Source organism: Oncorhynchus keta, unplaced genomic scaffold, assembly GCF_023373465.1.
Source record: "Oncorhynchus keta strain PuntledgeMale-10-30-2019 unplaced genomic scaffold, Oket_V2 Un_contig_14664_pilon_pilon, whole genome shotgun sequence".
Taxonomy (NCBI): Eukaryota; Metazoa; Chordata; class Actinopteri; order Salmoniformes; family Salmonidae; genus Oncorhynchus; species Oncorhynchus keta.
This window is the reverse complement of record NW_026278872.1, coordinates 110,001-121,306: the sequence shown is the minus strand read 5'-3', so window position 1 is coordinate 121,306 and position 11,306 is coordinate 110,001. Positions and strand designations below refer to the sequence as shown.

Here is an 11,306-nt window from a genome sequence, read left to right as displayed (position 1 = left end):
GTCTACAGTGTGAACAGTGTGTGTCTACAGTGTGTGTGTGTCTACAGTGTGAACAGTGGTCTACAGTGTGTCTACAGTGTGTGTCTACAGTGTGGTGTGTGTGTGGGACAGTGTGTGTGTCTACAGTGTGTTAGGAACAGAGGAACAGTGGAACAGAGGAACAGTGTGTGTGTGTCTACAGTGTGTGTTAGTGTGTGTGTCTGCAGGTGTGTAGGTGTGTCTACAGTGTGTGTGTCTGGTGTGGTGGTGTGTCTACAGTGTGGTGTGTGTTAGTGTGTGTGTCTACAGTGTGTGTCTACAGTGTGTCTACAGTGTGTGTGTGCAGTGTGTGTGCAGTGTGTCTACAGTGTGTGTGTCTACAGTGTGTGTGTGTCTACAGTGTGTGTGTGTCTACAGTGTGTGTGTTGGTGTGTGTGTGTCTACAGTGTGTGTTAGTGTGTGTCTACAGTGTGTGTTGGTGTGTGTGTCTACAGTGTGTGTCTACAGTGTGTGTCTACAGTGTGTGTGTCTACAGAGGAACAGGGACACAGAGGAACAGGGACACAGAGGAAACAGGAACACAGAGGAACAGGGACACAGAGGAACAGGGACACAGAGGAACAGGGACACAGAGGAACAGGGACACAGAGGAACAGGGACACAGGGAAACAGGAACAGGGACACAGAGGAACATGGGAACAGAGGAACAGGGGAACAGAGGAACAGGGGAACAGGGACACAGAGGAACAGGGACACAGAGGAACAGGGGAACAGGGACACAGAGGAACAGGGGAACAGAGGAACAGGGGAACAGAGGAACAGGGACACAGAGGAACAGGGACACAGAGGAACAGGGGAACAGGGACACAGAGGAACAGGGGAACAGGGTAAACAGAGGAACAGGGTAAACAGGAACAGGGACACAGAGGAACAGGGACACAGAGGAACAGGGACACAAGAGGAACAGGGGAACATCAAGGGAACCACACAGACAGACACCTTCAATGTGAAGTGTTGTGTTTCCTATAGATGGTGGACAAGCTGAGAGAGCACCTCAACAGACACCTGCCTCGTCTGGGGAAGAAGAAGATCGACGTGCTGGTGGTGAACTACGTGGCCAAGCTGGTGTGTGTTCTTATTCTACATGACCCAAACACTGTTTCCAATGTTTTTGCGGTCACACAAAGAAAGGCCTGAGACAGACAGATTGTTGTTGAGAAATGACAATAACGATTATCCTCCAATACATGTACTTCCTCCTGCGGATGACAGATCTACTTCCCACTGTTCACAGCTCAGTTATGACGTCAGAGAGGCTCTGTACAGTACATCATACATAGATATCACTGACTGAAGAAAACCCTGAACCTCACATGGAAATAGCTCACTCCATATCAGGAAGACACAACCCTTTCCATAAAGTGTGTGTGTGTGTGTGTGTGTGTGTGTGTGTGTGTGTGTGTGTGTGTGTGTGTGTGTGTGTGTGTGTGTCAGGATGTAAATGTGGTAGTGTTTCTTCCTGTTATTGCAGTAAGTGTGTGTTAGTGTGTGTGTGTACAGTGTGTGTGTACAGTGTGTGTTAGTGTGTGTGTCTACAGTGTGTGTCTACAGTGTGTGTTAGTGTGTGTCTGGTGTGTGTGTGTCTGGTGTGTGTCTGAGTGTGTGTACAGTGTGTGTTGCGTGTGTCTACAGTGTGTGTTAGTGTGTGTGTCTGCAGTGTGTGTGTGTCTACAGTGTGTGTCTGGTGTGTGTTGAAGATTGATGCAGTGTGTGTTAGTGTGTCTACAGTGTGTGTTAGTGTGTGTCTACAGTGTGTGTTAGTGTGTCTACAGTGTGTGTGTCTACAGTGTGTGTCTACAGTGTATTGTGTTGTCTACAGGTGTGTGTGTGTCTACAGTGTGTGTGTGTGTCTACAGTGTGTGTGTGTGTCTACAGTGTGTGTGTGTGTCTACAGTGTGTGTTAGTGTGTCTACAGTGTGTGTTGAGTGTGTGTCTACAGTGTGTGTTAGTGTGTGTCTACAGTTTTGTGTGTCTACAGTGTGTGGTCTTATCATGTAACATTGTGTCTAACCAGTGTGTTTCTACAGTGTCATCCCTGACCTACAGTGTGTGTGTGTCTACAGTGTGTGTGTGTTAATTGGTGTCTACGTGTGTGTTTGGTGTGTGTGGTGTGTGTTGTGTGTCTACAGTGTGTGTGTGTGTGTCTACAGTGTGTGTGTGTCTACAGTGTGTGTGTGTCTAGTGTGTGTTAGTGTATTGTCTACAGTGTGTGTGTCTACAGTGTGTGTGTGTGTCTACAGTGTGTGTGTGTCTACAGTGTGTGTTAGTGTGTGTGTCTACAGTGTGTGTGTGTCACACAGTGTGTGTTAGTGTGTGTCTACAGTGTGTGTGTGTCTACAGTGTGTGTGTGTGTGTGTCTACAGTTTGTGTGTGTGTCTACAGTTTGTGTGTGTGTCTACAGTTTGTTATTGTGTCTACAGTGTGTGTGTGTCTACAGTGTGTGTGTGTCTACAGTGTGTGTGTGTCTACAGTGTGTGTGTGTGTGTTACAGTGTGTGTGTGTCTACAGTGTGTGTTGTGTGTGTGTGTGTTTGGTGTGTGTGTGTTTGTGTGTGTGTCTACAGTGTGTGTGTGTGTGTATGTGTGTTTGTCTACAGTGTGTGTGTGTTTGTGTGTGTCTACAGTGTGTTTCTACAGTGTGTGTGTTTGGTGTGTGTGTTTGTGTGTGTGTCTACAGTGTTCTACAGTGTGTGTGTGTCTACAGTGTGTGTGTGTGTCTACAGTGTGTGTTTGTGTGTGTGTCTACAGTGTGTTTGTCTACAGTGTGTGTGTGTTTGGTCTACAGTGTGTGTTTCTACAGTGTGTGTCTACAGTGTGTTGTGTGTGTGTGTCTACAGTGTGTGTTGGTGTGTGTGTCTATGTTTGTGTGTCTACAGTGTGTGTGTTCTACAGTGTGTGTTAGTGTGTGTCTACAGTGTGTCTACAGTGTGTGTCTGCAGTGTGTGTTAGTGTATGTGTCTGGTGTGTTTGGTATCTACAGTGTGGGTGTTTGGTATTAGAGTGTTCTACAGTGTGTGTTAGTGTGTGTCTATTACAGTGTGTCTACAGTGTGTCTGCAGTGTGTGTGTGTTTGGTGTTAGTGTGTGTCTACAGTGTTTGTGTATGTGTCTACAGTGTGTGTTTGGTCTGTGTGCAGTTTGTGTTAGTGTGTGTTTGGTCACAGTGTGTCTACAGTGTGTCTACAGTGTGTGTGTTTGTTGTGTCTACAGTGTTTCTACAGTGTGTGTTAGTGGGTTTACAGTGTGTGTGTGTGGGTGTTGTTGGTATGTGTCTACAGTGTGTGTCTACAGTGTGTCTACAGTGTGTGTGTCTGTGTGTGTCTACAGTGTGTGTGTTTGCAGTGTCTACAGTGTGTGTTTGGTGTGTTAGTGTGGTGTCTTGTGTGTGTGTGTCTACAGTGTGTCTACAGTGTGTGTCTTGGTGTGTGTGTCTACAGTGTGTGTGTTTGGTGTGTGTGTCTACAGTGTGTCTTGTGTGTTATGTGTGTGTCTACAGTGTGTGTTAGTGGTGTGTACAGTGTGTGTTAGCTGGAGCTGTCTACAGTGTGCTGGGTCTGTGTGGCTGAGTACAAACTAGGCCCTCTGGTGTCTACAGTGTGTGTTAGTTGTGTGCTCCCTGTGTGTTAGTGTGTGTTTAGTTTGTGTCTACAGTGTGTGTTTACAGTTTGTTACAGTGTGTATGTTTTCTAGTTTTGTGTTGACAGTGTATGTTCTAGTGTGTGTGTCTACAGTGTGTGTTTAGTTTGTGTGTCTAGTTTGTGTTAGTGTGTGTGTTAGTTTGTGTTACAGTGTGTGTGTGTGTTTTCTAGTTTGTGTTAGTGTCTGTGTTTAGTTTGTGTTAGTGTGTGTTAGTGTGTGTTTAGTTTGAGTTAGTGTGTGTGTTTAGTTTGTGTTAGTGTGTGTTTACTTTGTGTCTGTGTGTGTGTGTGTGTTTAGTTTGTGTTAGTGTGTCTACAGTGTGTGTTAGTGTGTGTGTGTGTGTTAGTGTGTGTTTATTGTGTGTTAGTGTGTTTTAGTTTGTGTTAGTGTGTTTAGTGTGTGTTTAGTTTGTGTTAGTGTGTGTGTGTGTGTGTTTTGTTTAGTTAGTGTGTGTGTGTGTGTCTACAGTGTGTGTGTGTCTACAGTGTGTATGCATGTGTGTGTGTCTACAGTGTGTGTGTGTGTGTCTACAGTGTGTATGTGTGTTTGTGTGTGTGTGTGTGTGTCTACAGTGTCTACAGTGTGTGTGTGTGTGTGTGTGTGTATGTGTGTGTGTTAGTGTGTGTGTGTCTACAGTGTGTGTGTGTGTGTGTCTACAGTGTGTGTGTGTGTCTACAGTGTGTGTGTGTGTGTGTGTGTCTACAGTGTGTGTGTGTGTGTGTGTGTGTGTGTGTCTACAGTGTGTCTACAGTGTGTGTGTGTCTACCATTGTGTGTGTGTGTGTGTGTCTACAGTGTGTGTGTGTCTACAGTGTGTGTGTGTGTCTACAGTGTGTGTGTGTGTCTACAGTGTGTGTTAGTGTGTGTGTCTACAGTGTGTGTGTGTCTACAGTGTGTGTCTACAGTGTGTGTTAGTGTGTGTGTCTACAGTGTGTGTGTGTCTACAGTGTGTGTGTGTCTACAGTGTGTGTCTACAGTGTGTGTGTCTACAGTGTGTGTGTGTCTACAGTGTGTGTGTGTGTGTCTACAGTGTGTGTGTCTACAGTGTGTGTTAGTGTGTGTGTCTACAGTGTGTGTGTGTCTACAGTGTGTGTGTGTGTGTCTACAGTGTGTGTTAGTGTGTGTGTCTACAGTGTGTGTCTACAGTGTGTGTTAGTGTGTGTGTCTACAGTGTGTGTGTGTCTACAGTGTGTGTTAGTGTGTGTGTCTACAGTGTGTGTGTGTGTCTACAGTGTGTGTCTACAGTGTGTGTTAGTGTGTGTGTCTACAGTGTGTGTGTGTCTACAGTGTGTGTCTACAGTGTGTGTGTTGAGTGTGTGTGTCTGGTGTGTGTTAGTGTGTGTGTCTACAGTGTGTGTGTGTGTCTGGTGTGTGTCTACAGTGTGTGTTAGTGTGTGTGTCTACAGTGTGTGTGTGTGTGTCTACAGTGTGTGTCTACAGTGTGTGTGTGTCTACAGTGTGTGTCTACAGTGTGTGTGTGTCTACAGTGTGTGTTAGTGTGTGTGTCTACAGTGTGTGTGTGTCTACAGTGTGTGTCTACAGTGTGTGTCTACAGTGTGTGTGTGTTAGTGTGTGTGTCTACAGTGTGTGTTAGTGTGTGTGTCTACAGTGTGTGTTAGTGTGTGTGTCTACAGTGTGTGTGTGTCTACAGTGTGTGTGTGTCTACAGTGTGTGTGTGTCTGCAGTGTGTGTTAGTGTGTGTGTCTACAGTGTGTGTGTGTCTACAATGTGTGTCTACAGTGTGTGTGTCGGTGTGTGTGTCTACAGTGTGTGTGTTAGTGTGTGTGTCTACAGTGTGTGTTAGTGTGTGTGTCTACAGTGTGTGTGTTAGTGTGTGTGTCTACAGTGTGTGTGTGTCTACAGTGTGTGTGTGTGTCTACAGTGTGTGTTAGTGTGTGTCTACAGTGTGTGTTAGTGTGTGTGTACAGTGTGTGTGTGTACAGTGTGTGTTAGTGTGTGTGTCTACAGTGTGTGTCTACAGTGTGTGTTAGTGTGTGTCTACAGTGTGTGTGTGTCTACAGTGTGTGTCTACAGTGTGTGTCTACAGTGTGTGTTAGTGTGTGTGTCTACAGTGTGTGTTGAGTGTGTGTGTGTGTCTACAGTGTGTGTGTCTACAGTGTGTGTTAGTGTGTCTACAGTGTGTGTTAGTGTGTCTACAGTGTGTGTTAGTGTGTCTACAGTGTGTGTTAGTGTGTCTACAGTGTGTGTTAGTGTGTCTACAGTGTGTGTGTCTACAGTGTGTGTGTCTACAGTGTGTGTGTGTCTACAGTGTGTGTGTGTGTCTACAGTGTGTGTGTGTGTCTACAGTGTGTGTGTGTGTCTACAGTGTGTGTCTACGGATGTGTGTGTGTGTCACAGTGTGTGTTAGTGTGTCTACAGTGTGTGTGTGTCTGCAGTGTGTGTGTGTGTGTGTGTCTACAGTGTGTGTGTGTGTCTACAGTGTGTGTAGTGTGTGTCTACAGTGTGTGTGTGTGTGTGTCTACAGTGTGTGTGTGTGTCTACAGTGTGTCTACAGTGTGTGTGTGTCTACAGTGTGTGTTAGTGTGTGTCTACAGTGTGTGTGTGTGTGTGTGTCTACAGTGTGTCTACAGTGTGTGTGTGTGTGTGTCTACAGTGTGTCTGTGTCTACAGTGTGTGTTAGTGTGTGTGTCTACAGTGTGTGTTGTGTGTCTACAGTGTGTGTGTGTCTACAGTGTGTGTTCGTGTGTGTGTGTCTACAGTGTGTGTTGTCTACAGTGTGTGTCTACAGTGTGTGTCAGTGTGTGTGTGTCTACAGTGTGTGTTAGTGTGTGTCTACAGTGTGTGTGTCTGGTGTGTGTGTCTACAGTTTGTGTGTGTGTCTACAGTGTGTGTGTCTACAGTGTGTGTGTCTACAGTGTGTGTTAGTGTCTACAGTGTGTGTGTCTACAGTGTGTGTGTGTCACAGTGTGTGTCTGCAGTGTGTGTGTCTACAGTGTGTGTCTACAGTGTGTGTGTGTGTGTCTACAGTGTGTGTCTACAGTGTGTGTTGTGTCTACAGTGTGTATGTGTCTACAGTGTGTGTGTGTCTACAGTGTGTGTTGTCTACATTGTGTGTGTCCAGTGTGTGTGTGTGTGTCTACAGTGTGTGTGTCTACAGTGTGTGTTAGTGTGTGTGTGTCTACAGTGTGTGTGTCTACAGTGTGTGTCTACAGTGTGTGTGTGTCTACAGTGTGTGTGTGTCTACAGTGTGTGTGTGTCTACAGTGTGTGTGTGTCTACAGTGTGTCTACAGTGTGTGTGTCTACAGTGTGTGTGTGTCTGTGTCTGTGTGTGTGTGTCTACAGTGTGTGTCTACAGTGTGTGTCTAGTGTGTGTGTCTACAGTGTGTGTTGTGTGTGTGTCTACAGTGTGTGTGTGTCTACAGTGTGTGTTAGTGTGTCTACAGTGTGTCTACAGTGTGTGTCTACAGTGTGTGTTGTGTGTGTGTGTCTACAGTGTGTGTGTGTGTCTACAGTGTGTGTGTCTACAGTGTGTGTTAGTGTGTCTACAGTGTGTGTTAGTGTGTGTCTACAGTGTGTGTGTGTGTCTACAGTGTGTGTGTCTACAGTGTGTGTTAGTGTGTGTCTGCAGTGTGTGTGTGTCTGTGTGTGTGTGTGTCTACAGTGTGTGTGTCTAGTGTGTGTCTACAGTGTGTGTGTGTCTACAGTGTGTGTTAGTGTGTGTGTCTACAGTGTGTCTACAGTGTGTCTACAGTGTGTGTGTCTACAGTGTGTGTCTACAGTGTGTGTGTCTACAGTGTGTGTGTGTGTTAGTGTGTGTGTCTACAGTGTGTGTTTAGTGTGTGTGTCTACAGTGTGTGTTAGTGTGTGTGTCTACGGTGGTGTGTGTGTGTGTCTACAGTGTGTGTCTACAGTGTGTGTCTACAGTGTGTGTCTGCAGTGTGTCTGGGAGTGTGTGTGTGTGTCTACAGTGTGTGTGTCTACAGTGTGTGTAGTGTGTCTACAGTGTGTCTACAGTGTGTCTACAGTGTGTGTTAGTGTGTCTACCAGTGTGGCATTGATGTGTGTGTCTACAGTGTGTCTACAGTGTGTGTTAGTGTGTGTGTCTACAGTGTGTGTCTACAGTGTGTGTGTCTACAGTGTGTGTTAGTGTGTGTGTCTACAGTGTGTTGTCTAGTGTGTGTCTACAGTGTGTGTTAGTGTGTGTGTCTACAGTGTGTGTTAGTGTGTGTGTCTACAGTGTGTGTTAGTGTGTGTCTACAGTGTGTGTTGATGTGTGTGTCTACAGTGTGTGTGTCTACAGTGTGTCTGTCTACAGTGTGTCTACAGTGTGTGTGTCTACAGTGTGTGTGTGTCTACAGTGTGTGTTGGTGTGTGTGTGTGTCTACAGTGTGTGTGTCTGTGTGTGTCTACAGTGTGTGTGTTAGTGTGTGTCTACAGTGTGTGTTACAGTGTGGTCTACAGTGTGTGTGTGTCAGTGGTGTGTCTACAGTGTGTGTTAGTGTGTGTGTCTACAGTGTGTGTTAGTGTGTGTTAGTGTCTGTCTACAGTGTGTCTACAGTGTGTGTGTCTACACAGTGTGTGTGTCTGTGTGTGTGTCTACAGTGTGTGTTAGTGTGTGTGTCTACAGTGTGTGTGTGTCTACAGTGTGTGTCTACAGTGTGTGTGTCTACAGTGTGTGTGTCTACAGTGTGTGTCTACAGTGTGTGTGTGTCTACAGTGTGTGTGTGTCTACAGTGTGTGTGTGTGTCTACAGTGTGTGTGTGTCTACAGTGTGTGTGTGTGTGTGTGTGTGTTAGTGTGTGTGTCTGCAGTGTGTGTCTACAGTGTGTGTTAGTGTGTGTGTCTACAGTGTGTGTGTGTCTACAGTGTGTGTTAGTGTGTCTACAGTGTGTGTGTGTGTTAGTGTGTGTGTCTACAGTGTGTGTTAGTGTGTGTGTCTACAGTGTGTGTGTGTCTACAGTGTGTGTCTACAGTGTGTGTTAGTGTGTGTGTCTACAGTGTGTGTTAGTGTGTGTGTCTACAGTGTGTGTGTCTACAGTGTGTGTCTACAGTGTGTGTAGTGTGTGTCTACAGTGTGTGTGTCTACAGTGTGTGTTAGTGTGTGTGTGTCTACAGTGTGTGTCTACAGTGTGTGTGTGTCTACAGTGTGTGTCTACAGTGTGTGTCTAGTGTGTGTGTGTCTACAGTGTGTGTCTACAGTGTGTGTCAGTGTGTGTGTCTACAGTGTGTGTTGTTAGTGTGTGTGTCTACAGTGTGTGTCTAGTGTGTGTGTCTACAGTGTGTGTTAGTGTGTCTACAGTGTGTGTGTCTACAGTGTGTGTCTACAGTGTGTGTTAGTGTGTGTGTCTACAGTGTGTGTGTCTACAATGTGTGTCTACAGTGTGTGTCAGTGTGTGTGTCTGCAGTGTGTGTGTGTTAGTGTGTGTGTCTACAGTGTGTGTGTGTTAGTGTGTGTGTCTACAGTGTGTGTTAGTGTGTGTGTCTACAGTGTGTGTGTGTGTCTACAGTGTGTGTGTGTGTCTACAGTGTGTGTTAGTGTGTGTCTACAGTGTGTGTTAGTGTGTGTGTGTACAGTGTGTGTGTACAGTGTGTGTTAGTGTGTGTGTCTACAGTGTGTGTCTACAGTGTGTGTTAGTGTGTGTGTCTACAGTGTGTGTGTGTCTACAGTGTGTGTCTACAGTGTGTGTCTACAGTGTGTGTTAGTGTGTGTGTCTACAGTGTGTGTGTGTGTGTGTGTGTCTACAGTGTGTGTGTGTCTACAGTGTGTGTGTGTCTACAGTGTGTGTTAGTGTGTCTACAGTGTGTGTTAGTGTGTCTACAGTGTGTGTTAGTGTGTCTACAGTGTGTGTTAGTGTGTCTACAGTGTGTGTGTCTACAGTGTGTGTGTCTACAGTGTGTGTGTGTCTACAGTGTGTGTGTGTGTCTACAGTGTGTGTGTGTGTCTACAGTGTGTGTGTGTGTCTACAGTGTGTGTGTGTGTCTACAGTGTGTGTTAGTGTGTGTCTACAGTGTGTGTTAGTGTGTGTCTACAGTGTGTGTTAGTGTGTCTACAGTGTGTGTGTGTGTCTACAGTGTGTGTGTGTGTCTACAGTGTGTGTGTGTGTCTACAGTGTGTGTGTGTCTACAGTGTGTGTGTGTGTCACACAGTGTGTGTGTGTCTACAGTGTGTGTGTGTGTGTGTGTGTGTGTCTACAGTGTGTGTGTGTGTGTGTCTACAGTGTGTGTGTGTGTGTGTCTACAGTGTGTGTGTGTCTACAGTGTGTGTGTGTCTACAGTGTGTGTTAGTGTGTGTCTACAGTGTGTGTGTGTCTACAGTGTGTGTGTGTCTACAGTGTGTGTGTGTCTACAGTGTGTGTTAGTGTGTGTGTGTCTACAGTGTGTGTGTGTCTACAGTGTGTGTTAGTGTGTGTGTCTACAGTGTGTGTGTCTACAGTGTGTGTGTGTGTGTCTACAGTTTGTGTGTGTCTACAGTTTGTGTGTGTGTCTACAGTTTGTGTGTGTGTCTACAGTGTGTGTGTGTCTACAGTGTGTGTGTGTCTACAGTGTGTGTTAGTGTCTACAGTGTGTGTGTGTGTGTCTACAGTGTGTGTGTCTACAGTGTGTGTGTGTGTGTGTGTGTGTGTGTCTACAGTGTGTGTGTGTCTACAGTGTGTGTGTCTACAGTGTGTGTGTGTGTGTCTACAGTGTGTGTGTGTGTCTACAGTGTGTGTGTGTGTCTACAGTGTGTATGTGTCTACAGTGTGTGTGTGTCTACAGTGTGTGTGTGTCTACAGTGTGTATGTGTCTACAGTGTGTGTGTCTACAGTGTGTGTGTGTCTACAGTGTGTCTACAGTGTGTGTGTCTACAGTGTGTGTGTGTCTACAGTGTGTGTGTGTCTACAGTGTGTGTGTGTGTCTACAGTGTGTGTGTGTCTACAGTGTGTGTGTGTCTACAGTGTGTGTGTGTCTACAGTGTGTGTGTGTCTACAGTGTGTGTGTGTGTACAGTGTGTGTCTGTGTACAGTGTGTGTGTGTCTACAGTGTGTGTCTACAGTGTGTGTTAGTGTGTGTGTCTACAGTGTGTGTGTGTGTGTCTACAGTGTGTGTGTGTCTACAGTGTGTGTTAGTGTGTCTACAGTGTGTCTACAGTGTGTCTACAGTGTGTGTTAGTGTGTGTGTCTACAGTGTGTGTGTGTGTGTGTCTACAGTGTGTGTGTGTCTACAGTGTGTGTTAGAGTGTGTCTACAGTGTGTGTTAGTGTGTGTCTACAGTGTGTCTACAGTGTGTCTGCAGTGTGTGTGTGTCTACAGTGTGTGTTAGTGTGTGTCTACAGTGTGTCTACAGTGTGTCTACAGTGTGTGTGTGTCTGCAGTGTGTGTTAGTGTGTGTCTACAGTGTGTCTACAGTGTGTGTTAGTGTGTGTGTCTCAGTGTGTGTCACACAGTGTGTGTGTGTGTCTACAGTGTGTGTGTCTACAGTGTGTGTCTACAGTGTGTGTGTGTCTACAGTGTGTGTTGGTGTGTCTACAGTGTGTGTTAGTGTGTGTCTACAGTGTGTGTTAGTGTGTGTGTCTACAGTGTGTGTCTACAGTGTGTGTCTACAGTGTGTGTGTCTACAGTGTGTCTACAGTGTGTGTGTGTGTCTACAGTGTGTGTCTGCAGTGTGTCTACAGTGTGTGTTAGTGTCCTAC

The 11,306-nt window shown here is 45.9% G+C and overlaps 1 protein-coding gene across 1 annotated transcript in view; it reads left to right on the top strand.

The window, feature by feature from the left end:
• Positions 1–1,008: 1,008 nt before the first annotated feature.
• Positions 1,009–11,306, top strand: part of LOC127905998 (gamma-secretase-activating protein-like) — a 22,526-nt gene continuing 12,228 nt past the window's right edge. The window contains exon 1 of the mRNA XM_052501900.1: positions 1,009–1,104. Coding sequence (XP_052357860.1) covers positions 1,009–1,104 — 96 coding nt within the window. The remainder of the gene's footprint in view (positions 1,105–11,306) is intronic.